A 23,562-nucleotide genomic window follows, 5' to 3' on the forward strand; every position below is an offset into this window, starting at 1 on the left:
CTTTTGTACTACAGTTAGAGTATGTAAAAAATAAATTTGATCATGTTACACCTTGAGTGACTCACTTTGGAATAAAAATTTAAAGCCTTAGGTGGAGTTAAAATAATCTGGCTCCTCTGCATCCATCCAGCCTTGCTCCTTGTTAGGTCTTCTGATGGAAAGTGGGACAAGGAAAGTTAAATAAAGTCCAGTTCTTGGAATTGACATTACAGCTTAAGGAAGTGTTCTCCAAAATAGGAAGAATTAAGCTTTAATAATGATATGGAGGTTGACACTATGACAGTTGCCTTATTTATGATTTATTTTTAAACATTATGATTTTTTTTTTCAAGATTTATTTCTTAGTGTAGGGGCGCCTGGGTGGCTCAGTGGGTTAGAGCCTCTGCCTTCGGCTCAGGTCATGATCTCAGGGTCCTGGGATTGAGCCCCGCATCTGGCTCTCCGCTCAGCGGGGAGCCTGCTTCCTCCTCTCTCTCTCTCTCTGCCTGCCTCTCTGCCTACTTGTGATCTCTGTCTGTCAAATAAATAAATAAATAAATCTTTAAAAAAAAAAAGATTTATTTCTTAGTGTACATGGCAGGGGGAGTGGCAGGCAGAGGCAGAGGGAGAGGGAGAAGCGGGTTTTTCTCCTTAAGTAGGGATGCGGGGCCTGATCCCAGGACACTGGGATCATGACCTGAGCAGAAGGCAGATGCTTAACCAACTCACCCACCCAGGTGCCCTTAAACATGAGGATTTAAAAAAAATTTTCCTTTTTTATTTTTAATATTTTTATTATTTTCTTAATTTTAATTTTTTAAATTAACATATAATGTATTATTTGCCCCAGGGGTACAGGTCTGTGAATCGTCAGCCTTACACACTTCACAGCACTCACCATAGCACATACCCTCCCCAATGTCCATAACCCAACCACCTTCTCCATACCACCCCCCTGAACCCTGCCCTGCAACCCTCAGTTTGTTTTGTGAGATTAAGAGTCTCTTATGGTTTGTCTCCTCCGGAGCCCATCTTATTTCATTTTTTTCCTTCCCTACCCCACAAGCCCCCCACTTTGCCTCTCAAATTCCTCATATCAGGGGCGCCTGGGTGGCTCAGTGGGTTAAAGCCTCTGCCTTCAGCTCGGGTCATGATCCCAGGGTCCTGGGATCGAGCCCCGCATCGGGCTCTGCTCAGTAGGGAGCCTGCTTCCCTTCCTCTCTCTCTGCCTGCCTCTCTGCCTACTTGTGATCTCTGTCAAATAAATAAACAAAATCTTAAAAAAAAAATTCCTCATATCAGGGAGGTGATAAAACATTAGGATTTTTAAGAATGGGATATAATTGGGACGCCTGGGTGGCTCAGTTGGTTAAGCAGCTGCCTTCGGCTCAGGTCATGATCCCAGTGTCCTGGGATCGAGTCCCACATCGGGCTCCTTGCTCGGCAGGGAGCCTGCTTCTCCCTCTGCCTCTGCCTGCCATTCTGTCTGCCTGTGCTCATTCTCTCTCCCTCTCTCTCTGACAAATAAATAAAATCTTTAAAAAAAAAAAAAGAATGGGATATAATTGACAGTTTCAGGGTACAATATAATGATCCAATATTTGTATATACTGTTAAAGGATAGCAACAATAAGTCTAGATCAACGACTTTTTTTCCAGTTTAAACTAGCTCTTAAAAAGTGGACAGTGTGTTTAAAAGATTCCTGCTTAGAAATGGTGAATTGAAGATAATAATGCAAGCATAAAAAAATAGCAGGAAAATAGCAGAATTGACACTTCCATTTATAGCTTGTATTCCTAGCTTTGTTAGACACATCAGGTAGTTAAAAACAATGGCTGTCAGTAGTAAACCCACTAGCAGATATCTGAAAATAAACAATTTGTAAAAGATAAAGTTAATTTTTTTTTTTTAAAGTAAGCTCTGTGCCCAGCATGGGGCCTGAACTCACCACCAGGAGATTAGGAGTTGCACACTCTACCAGCTGAGCCAGCCAAATGCCCTAAGATAAAAGTTGATATTTTAACAGTGAGAAAGTAACTGCTTTTCAAAAGAAACATGCAGTGGAGAAAACTTTTTTAAAAACCAGTTATTTAGAAATGTTTCCATATTTTATTTTATTTTATTTTTTAAGATTTTATTTATATATTTGACAGATCACAAGTAGGCAGAGAGGCAAGCAGAAAGAGAGAGGAGGAAGCAGGCTCCTGGTGGGCAGAGAGCCCGACGCGGGACTTGATCCCAGGACCCTGAGATCATGACCTGAGCTGAAGGCAGAGGGTTAACCCACTGAGCCACCGAGGTGCCCCTCATATGTGATTTTATTGCTAAAATATTTATGTTAATAACTTTGGGAATGCTTGTTTTGCTTCTAAAATCTTTAAAAACTTGATTCACTTTTCAGTTTGTACTAAAAAGAAATGTGAAGCTGGCCACCAAAATACATGCACAGAAATGTTCACATCAGTTGTCATAATTGCCAAAAACTAGAAATGAGCCAAATGTTCATTAAAGTGAAAAAACCAGATTAAAAAATAAAAGAATGTTTTCCATGTGCCCTCATTTACCATGGTCAGTGCTTCTTATTGACATAGATCCAAATTTCTACCTGGTATAACTTTCTTTGTGCCTGGATTTCCTTTTTTCTTTCTTTCTTTTTTTTTTTAAAGAATTTATTTGTCAGAGCACAAATAGGGAAGAAGGGGTAACAGCAGGCAGAGGGAGAAGCAGGGTCCCTACTGAGCAGGAAGTCTGGGGATCATGACCTGAGCTTAAGTCAGACACTTAACAGACAGAGCCACATACGCGTCTCTCTCTGCCTAGATTTCCTTTAACATTTTTTCTCATAATTGTGCATTGGTGGTAAGTCCTCCCTTGTATGAAGGTAAGTCCTCCCTTTTCTTGTATGAAAGAGGAGGTTTTATTTCTTATGTTTGAAAGATTAACTTCATTAGCTATAGAATAGGTTGATAATTTCTTTCGGCATTTAAAAAATACTGCTTTACTATCTTCTGTCTTGCATTGTTTATAACAAGTTGCCTGTCATTTTATATATATGTGTATATATATATATATTTTTTTAAGATTTTATTTATTTATTTGACAGAGAACACAAGTAGGCAGAGAGGCAGGCAGACAGAGAGAGGGAGAAGCAGGCTCCCTGCTGAGCAGAGAGCCCGACGCGGGGCTCGATCCCAGGACCCTGGGATCATGACCCGAGCCGAAGACAGGGGCTTTAACCCACTGAGCCACCCAGGCGCCCCTATATATATATATATATTTTTAAAGATTTTATTTATTTATTTGACAGATCACAAGTAGGCAGAGAGGCAGGCAGAGAGAGGAGGAAGTAGGTTCCCCGCTGAGCAGAGATCCTGATGTGGGGCTCGATCCCAGAACCCTGGGATCATGACCTGAGCCAAAGGCAGAGGCTTTAACCCACTGAGCCACCCAGGCGCCCCCATACTTAAATATTTTTTTCTATGATTATATAAGTATCATTTTCTTTTGCCTGATCTTATATCTTTTTTCTTTCTTTTATTTTTTAAAGTAGGATTCATGCCCACCATGGGGACTTGAACTCATCACCCTGAGATCAAGTCAGATCCTCTACTGACTGAGCCAGCCAGGCGCCTCTGTGGTTGTTCCTCTGTCACTGGTTTTTAGAACTTGACAAATACTTCGGTGTGTTTTTCATGTTTCTTTTGCTTGGGGTTTGTTGATTTTTGGGTCTGTGGATTTATATTTCTCATCAGAATTGGCAAGTTTTCTGCCATTGTTCATTTTTTAAAAATTTATTGTTGGGTGCCTGGGTGGCTCAGTCGGTTAAGCATCAGACTCTTGATTTCAGCTCAGGTCATGATCTCAGGTTTGTGAGATCCAGCCTGGCATCAGGCTCTGTGCTCAGCATGGAGTCTGCTTGAGATTCTCTCCTCCCTCTGGCCCTCCTGCTCATGCTCTTTATCTGTCTTTCAGATAAATACTAAAATTTATTGTTTATTGTTTTTATGGTATTTGTTTTGTATTTGCCATCGTTTCTTTTTTTAAAAGATTTATATATGTGAAAGAGAGCAAGAGCATGGGCAGGCAGGGAGAGAAGCGGACTCCACATTGAGCAGGGAGCTCGATGGCATGGCTCATTCCCAGGAGCTTGGGATCATGACCTCAGCTGAAGGCAGACACTTAAGAGACTGATGGACTGAGCCACCCAGGTGCTCAATTTTTTTTTAAGACTTTATTTACTTATTTATTTGAGAGAGAAGAAGGAGCATGTGAGCTCAAGTGGGGGCGGGCAGTGAGGGAGAGAAGCAGACTCTCCACTGAGCAGGGAGCCCAGTGTGGGGCCAGACCCCAGGACCTTGGGACCACAACTCGATCCCAGACACTTAAGCAGCTGAGCCACCCTGGTGCCTCTGCCATCATTTCTTTAATTAAATATTTTCTCCATTCCTTTAAATATTTTCTTTCCCCCCTCTATCCCTTCAGGGACCCCAGTCCACATGTATGTTAGTCTCCTTAGTGTTTCATAGTCATGAAGTTCTGTTTTTAAAAAATTTATTTTAGAGGTGCCTGGGTAGCTCACGTCTGTTAGGCATCTGCCTTTGGCTCAGGTCATGATCGCGGAGTCCTGGGATTGAGCCCCGCATCGGGCTCCCTGATCGGTGGGGAGCCTGCTTCTCCCTCTCCCTTTGCCTGCCGCTCTGCCTACTTGTGCTCTCTATCTCTGTTAAATAAATAAATAAACTTTTTAAAGAAATACTTTTTTTTTAAGATTTTATTTATTTATGTGAGAGAGAGAGAGACAGAGTGAGATAGCATGAGAGGGAGGTCAGAGGGAGAAGCAGGCTCCCCATGGAGCCGGAAGCCCGATGCAGGACTCAATCCCAGGACTCCACGACCACTAACTGAGCCGAAGGCAGTTGCCCAACCAACTGAGCCACACAGGTGCCCCCCAAAATAATTATTTTAGAGAGAGAGGAGGGAAAGGACGGGGAGAGGGAGAACCTCAAGTAGACTCCACACTGTGTGTGGAGCCCACTGTGGAGCTTAGTCTCATGATCCTGAGATCCTGACCTGAGTGGAAGTCAGGAGTTGGTTGCGTTACTAACTGAGCCACCCACGCACCCTGAAATTCAAATTTCTTTTTAAGTCTTTCTATTTTCATTTTGGATAGTTTCCACTGCTGGTTTTATAAATTTCTAGTGATTTTCTTCTTCAAGTCTGATTGATCCTGTCAAGTGTATTTTTGTCTCCAGAAGTGTGATTTGAATCTTTACTTTTTTAAAAAATACCTTCTATTTTTCTCATACTCCTGCTTTTCTTTACATTCCTGAACATGTGGAGTACATTTACAATGATTGCCTTAATGTCCTTGTCTATCATCTGTGTTCTTCCTGGGTGTGTTTCTATTGATTACCTTTTTTTCCCACTATGGATTTTAATTCCCTGCTTCCTTGTTTGCCTGATCATTTTTTACTTACATAACTTATCAGACATTGTGAGGTTTGTTGCTGAGTTTTTTTTTTTTTTTTTTTAATTCCTTTAAATACATTTTGATGTTGGGATGCAGTTACTTGGAAATAATTCAATCCTGGGGGTGCCTGGGTGGGTTAAATTGGGTTAAAGCCTCTGCCTTCGGCTCAGGTCATGGTCCCGGAGTCCTGGGATCGAGCCCGCATAGGGCTCTCTGCTCTGCAGGGAGCCTGCTTGCCCCTCTCTCTCTGCCTGCCTCTCTGCCTACTTGTGATCTCTGTCTGTTGAATAAATAAATAAAATCTTTAAAAAAAAAAAAAAAGATAATTCAGTCCTGTTGAGGATTGCCTTTAAGTTTTGTTAGGCAGGCCTGGAACTTAATTTTGTTACTAAATGGTATTTGCCTCATGTGGTACAGGTATTTCTACCCTGGCTTTTGGGAGCATGAGTTATTCTAGACCCTGTGTGATCTCTGAAGATTGTTTCATCTTTTCTAGTAACTCTTACCTAGGCCTCAATAGTTTTCTTATGTAGAGGTGATCAGTAGTTAGCCAAGGACCTTCTGTGGGTATCTAGAGCTTGTTATCTTTTCTCCATTCTGTTCTGTAAATTCTAGCTACCTAGGCCTCTCCAAACCCCAGACTCTTACCTCAGTTCTGTGAAACAGACTCCTTTTGGGTTCCTCTGTACTGTGGACAAAATTCTCTAAGCAGTAAGTTGGGGACACTTAAACGGGGCTTATCTCATTTGTTTCCCTTTTCTCAGATCAATGTCCTGTGCTACTAGCTGTTCAGTGTTTGAAAACTGATGTTTCGTGTTCTTGGCCAGTTTTTTTTTAGTTGTTTGAGGTGGGAGGGTGAATCCGGTACCTGTTAACTTCCGTTATGGCTTAATAGTGAAATTTATATAGTATTGTACCTCACCCCTCATCTATGTGGAGTATAAAACATTTTTGTATTTTTGTTGCCACTGGAGTGCCTCAGTGTTTGTAGCATGTATATATAGCATTCATGTGTGTGGTTTTAGGGCTTATATTTTATTTAGACGTCTGTTACTACCACATTGCATGGTCTGTAGACTAGTATTGGTGGTAGACTAATACTGGTTTGTGAACTGTTTGTTACTGGTCTACAAAGAGATAAGAATAAAAATTTGGAGTAAGCATTATTTAATAAACATTCATGGGGCACCTGGGTAGCACAGTGGGTTAAGCCTCTGCCTTTGGTTCAGGTCATGATCCCAGGGTCCTGGGATCGAGCCCCCCCCCATCCGGGTCTCTGCTCGTTGGGGAACCTGCTTACCCCCTCTCTCTCTGCCTGCCTCTCTGCCTTCTTGTGATCTCTGTCTGTCAAATAAATGAATGAATGAATGAATGAATGAATAAAATACATACATACATACAATTAAAAAAAATCATCTGATGGGGTGCCTGACTGGCTCCATTGGTAGAGCGTGTAACTCTTGATCTTAGGGGTCGTGAGTTTGAGCTCCATGTTGGGTGTAGGGCTTACTTAAAAAACAAAACAAAACAAGGAGTGAGTGATTGGTGGGGGGAGGAAAAAAAGGGCACCTGGGTGGCTCAGTTGGTTAAGCAGCTGCCTTCGCCTCAGGTCGTGATGGCAGGGTTCTGGGATTGAGCCCTTGCTTCTCCCTCTCCCTCTGCCATTCCCCCTGCTTATGTGCTCTTGTTCTTTCTCTTTCAAATAAATACATAAAATCTTAAAAAAAAAATCAAATAAGGAAACTATCATACACTGGAAATAAAAAATCTGATCCTTCAACCATAGGTAATTTGAGAAGCTTGTGTTAAATCTGACCAAAATAACCCCTTAGTGAAGCTATGTGAGCATAACCGGCTGTGCCTGAAAGTGTAGATAAGGATCCAAGGCCATCATTCCAGCTTTCTGCAAAGATTATCTACTTTCTTTTCTTTTTTTTTTTTTTCTTACCTGCAGCTAGAAGTATTGCCTTTTAAACTGTGCTTCGTCCCTGTGGCTCTAGCTATGAAGTCTCTTACTTATTTTCAACCCAGTTTTTTCCTCATTCCCCAGGGCTTTTCATCAGACTTGCTGACCAATATAATATTCACAAAAGAATTAGGAGTTGGAAGCAAAGATTTTGGATTCTGCTGAAAGTAAACGACAACTTAAAAAAATTTTGTCTTTAAACCATGTTCTAAGAATGAGACTCCAAGGGGCACCTGGGTGGCTCAGTGGGTTAAAGCCTCTGCCTTCGGCTCAGGTCATGATCCCAGGGTCCTGGGATCGAGCCCCATATCGGTCTCTCTGCTCAGCAGGGAGCCTGCTTCCTCCTCTCTCTCTCTGCCTGCCTCTCTGCCTACTTGTGATCTCTGTCTGTCAAATAAATAAATAAATAAAATCTTTAAAAAAAAAAAAAGAATGAGACTCCAATACAGTTAATCCTCACCTGTCATTTAATCTCTCCTGCCTTTCTCTGTGCTTCTAAACAAACTGTTCCCTCTGCTTTTTTTTTTTTTTAAGTTTATTTTTTTAAGTGATCTCTACACCCAAAGTGGGGCTTGAACTCATGAGCCCTGAGATCAAGTCCCTTGCTCTACAGACTGAGACAGCCAGATGCCCCCTGTCCCCTCTACTTTTTTAACTGTTTGGTTGGAGACTGTCCCCAATGTGCACAGTAGGTACTAAAATTAAAATGTCTATTAGATTTAAATATTGAATTGAATCAGCTATTTTTTTTAGAGGATTTATTTTTTTTAAGATTTTTTATTTATTTATTTGACAGAGAGAGATCACAAGTAGACGGAGAGGCAGGCAGAGAAAGAGAGAGAGAGAGAGAGAGAGGGAAGCAGGCTCCCTGCTGAGCAGAGAGCCCGATGCGGGACTCGATCCCAGGACCCTGAGATCATGACCTGAGCGGAAGGCAGCGGATTAACCCACTGAGCCACCCAGGCGCCCCTTTTTAGAGGATTTTATTTATTTGTCAGAGAGAGCGAGCACAAGCAGGGGGAGCAGCAGGCAGAGCAGGCAGAGGGAGAAGCAGGCTTCCTGCTGAATGAGGAGCGGGATGTGCGATTCCATCCCAGGACCCTGGGATCATGATCTGAGCTGAAGGCAGCTGCTTAACCGACTGAGCCACCCAGGCGTCCCAGGAATAAGCTATTTTTTCATTGATCATTTGTTTTCGTCCATATTGCATGTGTTACTCAGCTCTCTTCATAAATTTGTTATAGCTTAATCAACTGAGCCACCCAGGTGCCCCTTAATTTGTTATAGCTAAACAAGAAGAAAGTCCAGCGGTAGAAAACTAATAGACTCCATTCTTTTTTTTTAACCAGATCATTTTTTAAAAATTAACATATAATGTATTATCTGTTCCAGGGGTACAGGTCTGTGATTCATCAGTCTTACACAATTCACTGCACTCACCATAGCACGTACCCTCCCCCAGCCACCCCATCCCTCCCATCCCCCTCCACTCCAGCAACCCTCTTTGTTTCCTGAGTTTGTCTCTTATGGTTTGTCTCCCTCCCTGGTTTTATAATAGATTCCATTCTGTTTGTGTTGTTTTTAACCTTTTGGAGAGTTTTCAATAATTGTCTACTCAGGGGAGCCCTTCTTTCTTCTATAGCTTTTATTCTCATACTTGTAGTTTTCTTGCAGTATGTATTCCAATTCTGAGTAATACTAGGAAGGTTGCCTCTTTGCCCAGTGTACTTTTCTCTATTTCACCAGTTTTGTTTCTTTGTTTAAGTAGGCTCTGTGCCCATTGTGGAGCCCAATGCAGAGCTTGAACTCAAAACCCTGAGATCCAGACCTGAGCTGAAATCAAGAGTCAGACACTTAACCAACTAGGCCACCCAGGTGCCCCTCTCCATTTCATTAGTTAACAGCATTCTCAGCTTTCATTTGAGATCTGGCGTGCTTTAGGGGCACATTTTTAAATGATATATGTCCTTATCTGGGTAATACTTTTGGGATATATGTTAAAAGTGATGATAGGGCAGGTAAAAATGCCAAGGATTGATTGATTGATTGATTTGTCAGAGAGAGCACAAACAGGCAGAATGGCAGGCGGAGGCAGAGAGAGAAGCTGGCTCCCCGATGAGCAAGAAGCTGAACTCGGGACTTGATCCCAAGAACCTGGATCTGAGCTGAAGGCAGCAGCTTAACTGATTAAGCCACCTGGGCGTCCCAAGGATTTTTTTTTTTTAATTAACATATAATATTATTTGTTTCAGGGGTACAGGTCTGTGATTCATCAGTCTTACACAATTCACAACGCTCACCATAGCACATACCCTCCCCAGTGTCCATTGCCCAGCCACCCTATCCCTCCCACCCCCTGCCACTCCAGCAGTCCTCGGTTTGTTTGCTGAGATTGAGTCTCTTATGGTTTGTCTCCCTCTCTGGTTTTGTCTTGTTTCATTTTCCCCTCCTTTCCCCTATGGTCCTCTGTCTTGTTTCTCAGATTTCCTCCTATCAGTGAGATCATATGATAGTTGTCTTTCTCTGATGAAGGATTTTTTTTTAAAGATTTTATTTATTTGCCAGAGATCACAATTAGGGAGAGAGGCAGGCAGAGAGAGAGGGGAAAGCAGGCTTCCTGCTGAGCAGAGAGCCCGATGCAGGCCTTGATCCCAGGACCATGGGACCCAAGCCGAAGGCAGAGGCTTTAACCCACTGAGCCACCCAGACAACCCGATTAAGGATTTTTTTTTTTAAAGATTTTATTCATTTGAGAGAGAGAGTGAGAGTGCAAGTGTGAGGCAGAGGGAGAAGCAGACTCCTTGCCAAACAGAGAGCCCCACTGGGTGTCTATCCCAGGACCCTGAGATCATGACCTGAGTGGGAGGCAGAGGGAGAGGAAGAAGCAGACTCCCCGCCGAGCGTAGAGCCCCCCCCAAATGCCAAGGATTTAAATGAATACTAAGTGCATGGGGTCAGTCTATAAAATTCCCAAATAGTAACTTAAATCAACCATGTCTTAAAACCTGTCTAAAACCTACGTATAACTGTGTTGTAAAGAAGTAGCAAATACAAGTGTATTGTAAATTTTTCTTATTTACCAGTTTTTAAATATTTTTAGAAAAGATGTATTTTAAGATTATTTATTTATTTATTTATTTGACAGAGATCACAAGTAGGCAGACAGACAGGTGGAGAGAGAGAGAGAGAGAGAGGAGGAAGCAGGCTCTTCGCCGACCAGAGAGCCCGATGTGGGGCTCGATCCCAGGACCCCGGGATCATGACCCGAGCCGAAGGCAGAGGCTTTAACCCACTGAACCACTCAGGCGCCCCATAGAAAAGATGTATTTTAGAGAGGGCACCACTGGTGGGAGGGACAAAGGCAGAGAGAGAGAGAGAGACAATCAGAAGCAGACTCCCTGATGAGCCTGGAGCCTCATTGACCCTGAGATCATGACCCTAGCCAAAATCAAGAGGCGGTTGCTCAACTGACTGAGCCACCCAGGCACCCCTATTTTTTTTTTTTTTTAAGATTTTATTTACTTATTTGACAGAGATTACAAGTAGGCAGAGAGACAGGCAGAGAGAGGGGGAAGAAGGCTCCCCGCTGAGCAGAGAGCCCGATTCGGGGCTGGATCCCAAGATCCTGGGATCCTGACCTGAGCCAAAGGCAGAGGCTTTAACCCACCCAGGCACCCCTATTTACCAATTTTCAAAATAGTGCAGTGGTTTCCTATCATTCTCCAAAGACAATGAGTTCTTTGTTTTTGTTTGTATCATTGAGAACTCATTGATTTAAATATATTTGAAGTTTTCAGTCTATTGTAGCTATTATTTTTGTTGATGCTCAAATTAACACTTTTTTTTAAAATTTTATTTTTTTATTGGAGAGAGAGAGACAGAGAGAGAGAGAGTACACAAGCAGGGGGAGAGGGAGAAGCAGACTCCCTGCTGAGCTGGGAGACTGACATGGGGCTTGATCCCAGGACCTGGAGATCATGACCTGAGCTGAAGGCAGATGCCCAACCATCTGAGCCACCCAGGCACCCCTCAAATTGACACTTCTTTTGATTAGTAGGATTTTATTTAGGCTGTCTCTTGAGTGTCCTTTTGTAATGTTTTTGTACATTATTATGAAACATGTTAAATTTATAGAAAAGTTGCAAAAAATGATACAAATATTCTGCTTTTCCCTGGATTCCCCATATTTGATTTATAATTCTTTTTGAATGACAATAAGTATATATGACTCTAAGTCATATTAGATAAAGATTCGTTGCTTTCTGACATGAAAGCCAAACTCACCTTTGTACTTTTCCTGCCCAAGCTTAGAATCTATTATTTTTCAATGGAGTCTTGGTTCCTTTTAGTGAGAGATGGATTTTTGGTACCTCCTAGGTACTCAGGGGTAGGGTACTCATTGCTGCTGATTTGGTCATTATTTCTAGGTGTTTTCAGTAAACACAACTATGAAATTTTTTTTTTTGTTTTTAATTTTTTTTATTTGAGAGAGAGAGAGAGAAAGCACAGCCAGGGGAGGGGCAGAGCAGGGAGCCCAGTATGGGATTCAGTCCCAGGATTCTGGGATCCTGACCTGAGTCAAAGGCAGACGCTTAACCGACTGAGCCACCCAGGTGTCCCTGAAATGTTTTAAAGATAATTATTAAAACTTTTCATGGGGGTGTCTGGGTGGCTCAGTGGGTTGAAGCCTCTGCCTTCGGCTCAGGTCATGATCCCAGGTTCCTGGGATCGAGCCCCACATAGGGCTTTCTAATCTGCAGGGAGCCTGCTTCCTCCTCTCTCTCTCTCTGCCTGCCTCTCTGCCTACTTGTGATCTCTGTCTGTCAAATAAATAAAATCTTTAAAACAAAAACAAAAACAAAAAAACTTTTCATGGGTCACCTGGGTGGCTCAGATGAAGCGTCTGCCTTCGGCTCAGGTCATGATCCCAGGGTCCTAGGATTGAGCCGAGCCCCTCATCAGGCTCCCATCTCAATGGGAAGCCTGCTTCTCCCTCTCCCACTCCCCCTGCTTGTGTTCTTCTCTCACTGTGTCTGTCTTCTGTCAAATAAATAAATAAAATCTTAAAAAAAAAAACCCACTTTTTAAAAAAAACTTTTTTTTAAAGATTTTATTTATTTGACAGAGAGAGATCACAAATAGGCAGAGAGGAGGGCCTGACGTGGGGCTCGATTCCAGGACCCTGAGATCATGATCTGAGCTGAAGGCAGAGGCTTAACCCACTGAGCCACCCAGGTGCCACTCCCCCCAAAAAAACTTCAAAACTGAATGTTCTTGGAAGTTTTTCTTTTTTTTTTTTTTTAAAGATTTTATTTATTTATTTATTTGACAGAGATCACAAGTAGGCAGAGAGGCAGGCAGAGAGAGAGGAAGGGAAGCAGGCTTCCTGCTGAGCAGAGAGCCCAATGCAGGGCTTGATCCCAGGACCCTGGGATCATGACCTGAGCTGAAGGCAGAGGCTTTATCCCACTGAGCCACCCAGGCGCCCCTCTTTTTTTCTTTAAGAACAAACGTTATTTTTATAAGTCAGTCAGAGGATGACAATTATATGATCTCTCTGATATGAGGAATTTGAGAGGCAGGGTGGGAGGTCATGGGGGGTAGGGAGGGGAAAAAATGAAACAAGATGGGATTAGGAGGGAAACCATAAGAGACTCTTAATCTCACTCATGAAATAAACTGAGGGTTGCTGGGGGGTGGGATAGGGTGGCTGGGTGATGGACATTGGGGAGGGTATGTGCTATGGTGAGTGCTGTGAAGTGTGTAAGCCTGATGATTCACAGACCTGTACCCCTGGGGCAAATAATACATTATATGTTAATTACAAAAAGAGAAACATTATTTTTAATGAGTTTAATGGAATGTGAGGTTTTTTTTTTTTTTTTTTAAAGATTTTATTTATTTATTTGTCAGAGACAGAGGGGGAGAGAGTGAGCAAGCACAGGCAGACAGAGAGGCAGGCAGAGGCAGAGGGAGAAGCAGGCTCCCCGCCGAGCAAGGAGCCCGATGTGGGACTCGATCCCAGGACGCTGGGATCATGACCTGAGCCGAAGGCAGCCGCTTAACCAACTGAGCCACCCAGGCGTCCCTGGAATGTGAGGTTTTTAAGGAATGCACATGCTGCTTTATAACATCTCACTCTTTTCCACCTGATCATAAACTCAAAACTAGGATGTAACCGTCTTGTTCACTGTACTATGTAACTCTTGCCTAGCAAATAGGCATTTAACAGATATTTGAATGAATGAAGATAAAGTTTGATTATGTAGGTAAATCACTATTTTTAAGATCTTAGGGGTTTATATTTTTCTTAGTTTATTTAATTCCCAGGCTTAAAATAGCCTTCGTTTTAATTTTTTCCCCTTAATTTTTCATTACAGGATTGAAGAAGATGCTCCTGCTCCTTCTACCTCTGCAAATAAAGTTGAGAGGTAAGATTCTTTACAGAGTACAGTTAGATTTATGTCTGGAACATAAACTAAGAACTATATAATTTAAGGGCAATATTACTTTTATTTATTAAAGATCTTATTTGTTTGGTTGAGCGCAAGCAGGGAAGCAGTGGGCGGATGGGAGGGAGAAGCAGACTCCCCGCTGAGCAGGGAGCCTGATGTGGGTCTTGATCCCAGGATCCTTGGATCATGACTTCAGCCAAAGCCAGAGACTTGACTAACTTGAGCCACCCAGGTGCCCCAAAGGGCAGTATTATTTTTAATAGATAACAGTTAAGACTGAATATTAAGATACTTGTATGTAATTTAAAGTGTGGAATCCTGACAATGACGTCTTCAGGTTTTTCACATTTGATTAAAATACTAAACTTGAAAGTTCTGCTCCTTCCTTATTACATGCCTGGCAAATGCTAACCTGTTTTTTCTTTGAATACTTCTGCTGACTTAGATCTCTGTTTTAGAAGGTTGCCAGTTTCAATTTTATGTTATTCTAGTTTAAAAGTTTTAAATTTTATATTGGGCTCACATCTACTTCCACATAACTTCCTTGTCTTGATATGACTGTGGTTCTTAACCAGAGGTAAGCTTAATAGCTTGGTTGTCCAAACTATTTGGATGCTTATTCAAAAGGTAGATTTATGGGTTGCATCCCTTGAGATTTTATTTGTTAAGCTTAAGGTAGAATTCAGGCTTTGTGTTTTAAAAAAAAAAACTTCTGATAATTCCTAAGTTCACTTAGGTTGACAATCACTGTTTTTATTTATTTATTTATTTTTAAGACTTTATTTATTTGGGGTGCCTGGGTGGCTCAGTGGGTTAAAGCCTCTGCCTTCAGCTCAGGTCATGATCCCAGAGTCCTGGGATCGAGCCCCGCGTCGGGCTTTCTGCTCAGTAGGGAGCCTGCTTCCCTTCCTCTATCTGCCTGCCTCTCTGCCTACCTGTGATCTCTGTCTGTCAAATAAATAAATAAAATCTTTGGGGGAAAAAAAAAAAAAGACTTTATTTATTTATTTGACAGAGATCACAAGTAGGCAGAGAGGCAGGCAGAGGGAGAGGCTGGCTGGCGGTGGGGGTGGGGAGGGGGAGCAGGCTCCTTGCTGGGCAGGGAGCCCAAGGGGGGGGGCCTCGATCCCAGGACCCCAGACCAGAGCTGAAGGCAGAGGCTTTAACCCACTGAACCACCCAGGCGCCCTGACAATCACTGTTCTAAATTCTGTTTGTCTTCTGCAGAATATCTTCACGTTTTTATTCATTGTTTTTTGTAAACACACACACACACACACACACACACACACACACACACACACGAAGATGTATTTATTTGAGAGAGGGAGTGTGAGCACTCCAGTGGTGGGGAGGGGCAGTGGGAAAGAATCTTCAAGCAGACTCCCCACTGAACACAGAGCTGCCTTGGGGCTGGAACCCACAACCCATGAGATCATGACCTGAGCTGAAACAAAGAGTAGTTGGATGCTTAACTGACTGAGCCACCCAGGTGCCCCTGTGTGTGTGTGTGTGTGTGTGTGTGTGTGTGTGTGTATACACAATTTTTATTATTATTATTTTTAAAGATTTTCTTTATTTATTTGACAGAGAGAGATTACAAGTAGGCAGAGTGGCAGGCAGAGAGATGGGGGGAGGCAGGCTCCCCGCTGAGCAGAGAGCCCAATGTGGGGCTCGATCCCAGGACCCGGAGATCATGACCTGAGCCAAAGGCAGAGGCTTTAATCCACTGAGCCACCCAAGCGCCCCTATGGTTTTCAATCTTATATTTAGAGTCTATAATCCACGAATGCCTGGGTGGCTTAGTTGGTTAAGCGTATGTCTTCGGCTCAGGTCACAATCCCAGGGTCCTGGGATGGAGGCCTGTATTGAGCTCCTTGCTCCGTGGGCAGCCTGCTTCACCCTCTCCCTCCTGGATCCCCCTGCTTCCTTGCTTGTGCTCTCTACCTCCTTTTTCTCTCTCTCTCTGACAAAGAAACATAAATAAATATTAAAGTCTGTAATTCATTTGAAGTTAATTTTTGTATGTGCCGTGATGATAAGGTTGAGGTTTACTTTTTTGCATGTGGATATCCAATTATTCCTGCACCAGTTGTTGAGGAGATTATTCTTTCTCCGTTGAATTGTCTTGGTACCTTCGTCAAAATTTCAAGTGGTTGTATGTGTGGATCTGTTTTTCTCTTCTGTTCCATTTCATCTATTTGTGTTTATGTCAATTCCACATTGTCTTGATATTGAGATCACTGTCATTGCTGTCTACCTAAATGTTTTTTTTTTTTTTTCAAAGATTTTATTTATTTATTTGACAGACAGAGATCACAAGTAGGCAGAGAGGCAGGCAGAGAGAGGAGGAAGCAGGCTCTCTGCGGAGCAGAGAGTCCGATGTGGGGCTCGATCCCAGGACCCTGAGATCATGACCTGAGCTGAAGGCAGAGGCTTTAACCCACTGAGCCACCCAGGCGCCCCTACCTAAATGTTTCTGGATGTATTTTTCTTAGAAGCAGTACAACTTGCTGTGTGTAATATATGGTTCTTTCATGATTTTTTTTTTTGTTTGTTGCTTAGTTAGCAAATATAGTAGCATATGATATAGTCTTTGTGAGTAGATAAACCTTTAAGAAAATAATCTAGTAAAGCTCTTGAATGTTGCTTTATGATTTCTTTTGCTTTTATAGTGATAAATGTGAGTTGGCTAAGCCTTGCTGGAGAGTGTGCTCAAAGGTTTAAAGAAGTTAAAGTACAGTGGTTTAAATGTAACAGGTATTCAGAATATGTTGATTTTAAGAAATATTTGACATTTGAAATAATTTTTTCTTGCAGTCTGGATGTGGATAATGAAGCTAAGAAACTGTTAGGTTTAGGACAGAAACATCTGGTGATGGGGGATATTCCAGCAGCTGTCAATGCATTCCAGGAAGCAGCTAGCCTTTTGTAAGTACTGTGTTTTGCTAGGTTGTGCTATATTGTGTTTGTTAAAAGGTTGTCTTATGGGGGGGCAGAGTTTTAAAAAATTTGATATTTTTCATGTACATGTATATTTCTGTCACTAACAATAAGACTTGAATATCACTGAGCAATCTCATTCATTTCTTTTCCTGAGTAAGGTAGTTTGTTTTCCAGTCACCACTAATTGGAGGGACCAACTCATCCTACTTCGTTCTGGGACTTTTTTTTTAGTAGGCCCTACGCCCAGTGTGGAGCCCAGTATGGGGCTCAAACTCACAACCAGGAGATAAAGACCTGACCTGAGATCAAAGGTTGTACGCTTGACTGACTGAGCGCCCAGGTGCCCCTGTTCTGGAACTTTTCTAATTTTAACACTGGAAGCTCTATGTCTGGGGAAACTCCTGAAAGTCCCAAGCAAGCCAAGATGGTTGGCCACCCTAGCATTAATGCTGACTGTTAGCACATCTTTTTTTTTTTTTTTTTTTTTTTTTTTGGAAAGATTTTTATTTATTTATTTGACAGATCACAAGTAGGCAGAGAGGCAGGCAGAGGGAGAGGGAGAAGCAGGCTCTCCACTGAGCAGGGAGCCTGATGTGGGACTCGATACCACGACCCTGGGATCATGACCTGAGCTGAAGGCAGCTGCTTAACTGACTGAACCACTGAGGCGCCCCTGAAGAAATCCCCTTTATAAGAAATGCTTATTAGTAAAACTAGATTTCAGGTTCACCATGATTAAAAGCCTCTAGCTTCTTCATTCCTTCTTATTCAGTCAGTCAGGGTCCTGTCAGTTCATTCTTCTCCTAGCCTCACTCCCTTTCCCAACATGTAGAATAGAATCTTATTCCCGGATGTCTGCATTAATCTCATTTAATTCCTGACCTCTGGCTTCTTAGTTTGTCATCATCTGGATGACAGAGGAACTGAGGCTCTGATATCCTGTGGTATGTTATGAGTAGGGTGCAAATTTGATCTGATGCTAAGTATTTCAGTATTTTTATAATAAAAACGTATGATTAATTTACAGTGTAAACTGCTGAAATTGAAGTTTTAAAAAATAAGCACAAGTAAACATACTTCTTAGCTTATTTTCTTACCAGATAATCTAGAGATCAGTATTTTCACTCTCCTGCCTTTATTTTATTTTATGTTTTTTTAAAGATTTTTTTTTTTTTTTTTAAATTTATTTGACAGACAGAGACCACAAGTAGGCAGAGAGGCGGTCAGAGAGAGGAGGAAGCAGGTTCCCCACCGAGCAGAGAGCCCAATGCGGGGCTCGATCCCAGGACCCCGGGATCATGACCTGAGCCGAAGGCAGAGGCCTCAACCCACTGAACCACCCAGGCGCCCCACTCTCCTGCCTTTAAGGATATTTAGGGGGAAAATTTGACATGCAGTATTCTAATCTAGTAGATTATACTTTTTTTTTTTTTTAAGATTTTTTTTTTATTTAACAGACAGAGATCACAAGTAGCCAGAGAAGCAGGCAGGGAGAGGAGGAAGCAGGCTCCCCCACTGAGCAGAGAGCCTGATGCAGTGCTCCATTCCAGGACCCCAGGATCATGACCCGAGCTGAAGGCAGAGGCTTTAACTCACTGAGCCACTCAGGCGCCCCTCTAGTAGATTATACTTAAACATGACCCTCATAATACTTTGTGATTAGTTTCTCTCGTTATTCTCACTAGGCTGTAAAGGCCATTAGGTGGCCTGACTTTTTTTTTTTTTTAAGATTTTATTTATTTGAGAGAGAGAAAAGCATGAGAAGTGGGAGGGTCAGAGAGAGAAGCAGACTCCCTGCTGAGCAGGGAGCCGGATGCGGGACTCGATCCCCAGACTCTAGGATCATGACCTGAGCCGAAGGCAGTTGCCCAACCAACTGAGCCACCTAGGCATCCCTGACTTTGAGTGACTTCTGCTAGTCCTTCCTTCATGAAAACTAGTCTCCTTACTCTATGTAAAGTACCTCCTCCTTTTCATTTATCACACTTGTGATTTGTTTTCCTTTCCCTCTTCCCTGTCTAGGTATTAAGAGCTAAAACTTATGTATAGTGCTATTTATATTTCTAAGCATTGTTTTAAGTAATTTATAGGCATTATTAATTCAATTCTTAGATCTTTGAACAGTTCTCAACATTTCTGTTTATAGATGAGAAAACTAAGGCATTGAGTCTAAGGTTTCTACAGCTAGTTAAGGTCTAGAGGTGGGATTTAAACCCAGGCAATCTGACTCCAGAGAATAAGCTCCTATATCTAATAACATGCTGTCTTTCCATATACCTTATTCATTCTTTAAGCCCCTGCCAAAAGTCCTTTAACTGTTCATTCTGTCCCATACTGACACTTACCTTTTTTCCCTCCCTTTTTTAAAAGATATATTTATTTGAGAGAGAGAGACAGTAAGAGAGGGAGCACAAGCAGGGGAAGTGGGAGAGGGAGAAGCAGGCTTCCTGCCAAGCTGGGAGCACAACAGGGGGAGCAGCAGGCAGAGGAGGCAGAGGGAGAAGCAGAGCCTCTGCTGAGCAGGGAGCCCCATGCAGGGTGATCCCAGGATGCTGGGATCATGACTTGAGCCAAAGGCGGCAGAGGCTTAATGACTGAGCCACCCATGTGCCCTGACACTCATCTTATAGCAGGAGAAATACCTATTAATGTAGTTTGGCTCTCAGATTATATACTATAACTGCAGCAAATTGATGTCACTTGAAACATACATATAGAAAGACCAGGCAATATATTAATTGCGTACATTGTGTGGGTGCACACACACACTTTTTTTTTTTTAACGTCGGCTTCGTGTCCAGCTTGGAGCCCAATGTGGCACTATGTTTGCTTGTTCATTTTTTTAAAAGGTTTTATTTATTTATTTGACTGAGAGCATTCAGGTATAGGCAGAGCAGTAGGGAGAGGGGAGGCAGGCTCCTGCTGAGCAGAGAGCTGGGTGTGGGGCTCCATCTCAGAACCTGGGATCATGAACTGAGCCATAGGCAGCCACTTGGAGGCCCCTTGTTTTTATTTATTTATTTATTTATTTTATTTTTTTTTTTGAGAGAGAGGGAGCACAAGTGGGAGGAGGGGCAGAGGGAGAGGACAAGCAAATTTCCTGCTTAGGGCAGAACCTGATATAGGGCTCAATCCTAGGACCCTGAGATAATGACCTGAGCTGAAGTCAGACGACTGAGCCAACCAGGCACCCCACGCAGTGTGGGGCTTTGAACTCATGGCCCTGCGATGAAGACCTGAGCTGAGATCAAGAGTTGAAACCTTAAGTCACCTAGGCGCCCAAAACATTGTTTTTTAAAGTCCCTTTGAATTTGACTTGAAAACAAGAGGAGAGGGGAGTATTGGTTTCCTAAAATAATGTGTCACTGAAGAAATGTCATCTTATAATTTACAGAACTATAAATAAGTATTTTAGACTAGATGTCAGTTCAGATCTTAGATATTTGTTCCCTTTGTAGAGGTAAGAAGTATGGAGAGACCGCTAATGAGTGTGGAGAAGCCTTCTTTTTCTATGGGAAATCACTTCTGGAGTTGGCAAGGTATGTTTTTCAAGCCACAGGTTTTTTGTTTTTTTTGTTTTTTGGTTAAAGATTATTTATTCGAGAGAGAGCGAGTGGAGGAGGGTTGGTGGAGGGAGAGGAGGAGAGTCCTTAGGCAGACACTCCTCATTGAGGTTGGAGCCCGTTGTGGGGCTCCATCTCACAACCCTGAGATCATAGCCTGAGCTGAAATCAGCAGTCTGCTGTGTAACTGCCTGAGCCACTTGGGTGCCCCTCAAACCACTGTTTTTAAGTGGGATGTTTTGTATCACATTATGGTCTATTTAAAAACTTAAGTTTCTTTGTCAAGGTTATTTACTAGCTTTGGGATTTCATATGATCTGGGTGAGACTGGTTTTACTAAGAAAGGGGTTTAGAAGGCACATGAAATTTTAATGGAAGTTTTGGAAGGCACTTGATACAGAGTAAACTTAGGCTTGGGTTTTGACTTTTGGGGGCTTTAGAAGCAGAGATCTTTTCTATTAGTGAATAATCATAATTTATTTTTGGACCATAAAGTCCAGTATAGAGAGAGAACATTAAAAGCACTCTAAGGAAAAAAAAAAAAAAAAAAAGGCACCCTAAGCACAAAACAGTCATCCTAAACAAGGACTGAATGAAGGATAATTTGAAAACACTAATATATGAAAATGTCTCATAAATAAAAACCAGTAGTCCTACCTATTAGAAAGTTGTTGCATATTTTCCACTGGAGTTTATTAACTAGAATAAAATTTATTAAGGGTATACAAACTAGCAAATGTTAATTGGTACATTTAATCTCAGTTCTGGTAAGTTTTCTAATTTTGTAGGTCATCCTGATTTGTCACAAGTCTTGCCAGAATGTTTTAAAGCCAACTAAAGAAATATGGGTAGATGCGAAGTTTGGGAAATATTTTGGCCCTGTGGTAAAGCAAATACATATTATTGATCTTGTTCTTTTGTCAAGAGTCATTGGTGCTTTTTAGGTGGTGGGATGAAGGGTATGCTTTTTTCTTTATTGCAGTGCTTTTACTGCCTTAATTTGTATTAGTTTTGATCATTGCCTTTCTTCCATGAATAAAGTTTGTGTTCTCTGCACTTGATGGCTTTTCTGTTTCTTTTATAATTTCTGTCTTAGAAAACCTGTTAGGTTCTAACCATCATACCTTTAGTGCTTTCTCCTTTTGTTCTTCTAGAATGGAGAATGGTGTGTTGGGAAATGCCCTGGAAGGTGTGCATGTGGAAGAGGAGGAAGGAGAAAAAACAGAAGACGAATCTCTGATAGAAAATAATGATAACATAGATGGTATGTGGAGTTGCATGTGATGTTCAGGAGATGCGACGTTTATTTCTTGTGTACAATTGATGGGACTAGGGCTCTCCCTGTCCTGGATGGTCTCTCCTAAGTTGTGTGGGGTGATACCTGCATCTGGTGGAGACTACAATGGAGACAGCCAATTACTGAAACTGACAGCAGGGTTTTATAAAAGGAAAAGTTAATTTCCCCAATAAATGTGGTTATTTGAATTGATATTTTAAATACATAACAACCTTAAATAATTTTAGATGCAAATTTTTAAAAGTCTGCAGCTCAGTTATTTGAACAGCAGTGCTTTTGGAGTCTTTTTACATTTTTTGTATCTAAGAAAATTAAATGTTAAATTCTAAATGGAGTTTGGCTGTTTTACATATTAGGTGGAGGTTTATAATGTTTAGAGGCGAGCATAAAGCTTGGCATCTCTTAACCTAACTGATAATCAGAATGCTCAAGTAAAACAGTATCTCATTTAAGGAGCTTGGGTTTCTTTTGCTGTAAGTTGCTCTGCTATCTGGGACTTTTCCCTTTGCTTTTTCTCAAGGGGGCAGATAATTTTTAGGCCATCTGCTAAAATTTAAGCCAGGCCGTTTGAGGGTTTAAAGGGAATGTATTTTTAGTTTCCATTTATGCCTTAATCACTAAATTCGAAGACATGTTTATGCTTCATGTTCTTTAACCATGTAGAGGAAGCAAGGGAAGAGTTGAGAGAACAGGTTTATGACGCCATGGGAGAAAAAGAAGAAGCAAAAAAACCAGAAGACCAGTCTCTGGTAAAGCCTGAAATTGATAAAGAGCAGGAGACTGAAATGGAGAAGGGTGGAAGAGAAGACATGGATATAAGTGAGCCTGCAGAGGAACTACAGGAAAAAGTTGAATCCACTCCAGATCAGTTAACTGAAACCACTGAGGCAAAAGAAATAGCAGCACCAGAAGGACTGAATGAAGCCAAGGTCACTTCTGGGAAGCCAGAACAGGAAGTACCAGATGCTGGGGAAGGAAAATCAGTTTGTGGAACTGACATCCAAGAAGAATCCAGAGAAAAAGGAGGTCAGGAGAAGCAGGGAGAAGTAATTGTGAGCATAGAGGAGAAGCCAAAAGAAGCCTCAGGAGAGCAGCCTGTTATGACTCTCGAAAAGCAGGGTACTGCAGTGGAGGCAGAAGCAGAGCCTATAGATTCAGCAGTCAAGCCAGTGGATGTGGGTGGGGAAGAGCCAAAGGAGCAGGTAGCTGCCTCTGAAAATGAGCCAGGAAAGGGTGTGCTTGATCAGCTGGTAGGGCAAGAAGTGCCTCCTGCTGGAGAGTCACCAGAGGTGACAGTAGAGGCTGCAGAGGCCTCAGCTGCAGAAGCTGAGTCCGAAGTCTCTGAGAAGCCTGGGCAGGAGGCCACAGTTCTCCCTAAGGATGGTTCAGTCAATGGACTGTCAGCTGCAGAAGGTGAGACTCCTGTTGAACAACAGACTAATGCAGAAGGACTGACAGAAAGAAAAGATGGCTCAGGACTAGAGGAGAAGGTCAGGGCAGAGTTGGTTCCTAGCCAGGAGGAGACTAAGCTGCCCATAGAAGAGTCTGAGGCAGCTGGAGATGGGGTTGAGACCAAGGTAGCCCGGGGGGCTACTGAGAAGTCCCCTGAAGACAAAGTTAAGATAGCTGCTAATGAAGAAACACAAGACAGAGAAGAACAGATGAAAGAGGGTGAAGGTAACCGGGATATGCAAGAGCTGCAGTGGGTGGAGTACATTTCTGGATTTGACTCACTAATCATGGGTAAAAGTCAGCCTTCCATTCAGGATTTTCCGTCTGCCTTTGGAGTAGGAAAGGGCTAAATGAGAATGGGGAAAGTTTAAGAAGATTGTGATAAGTTGAGCAAGTTAAATCAAAAGCAAGTCTTCAGCTGGCTTATAAACTA

General features: G+C 42.2%; 1 protein-coding gene across 4 annotated transcripts in view; it reads left to right on the forward strand.

The window, feature by feature from the left end:
• The window catches only part of NASP (nuclear autoantigenic sperm protein), a 47,270-nt gene that overhangs the window by 14,642 nt on the left and 9,066 nt on the right, over positions 1-23,562 (forward strand). For 2 of the 4 annotated variants that reach the window (XM_032877635.1, XM_032877637.1), the window contains exons 3-7: positions 13,797-13,847; positions 16,692-16,802; positions 20,276-20,356; positions 21,535-21,644; positions 22,341-23,354. In XM_032877635.1, coding sequence (XP_032733526.1) covers positions 13,797-13,847; positions 16,692-16,802; positions 20,276-20,356; positions 21,535-21,644; positions 22,341-23,354 — 1,367 coding nt within the window. The remainder of the gene's footprint in view (positions 1-13,796; positions 13,848-16,691; positions 16,803-20,275; positions 20,357-21,534; positions 21,645-22,340; positions 23,355-23,562) is intronic. The other 2 variants (XM_032877636.1, XM_032877638.1) reach the window with 2 other exon arrangements.

Source organism: Lontra canadensis, unplaced genomic scaffold, assembly GCF_010015895.1.
Source record: "Lontra canadensis isolate GAN:19392208 unplaced genomic scaffold, GSC_riverotter_1.0 scaffold60, whole genome shotgun sequence".
Classification (NCBI taxonomy): Eukaryota; Metazoa; Chordata; class Mammalia; order Carnivora; family Mustelidae; genus Lontra; species Lontra canadensis.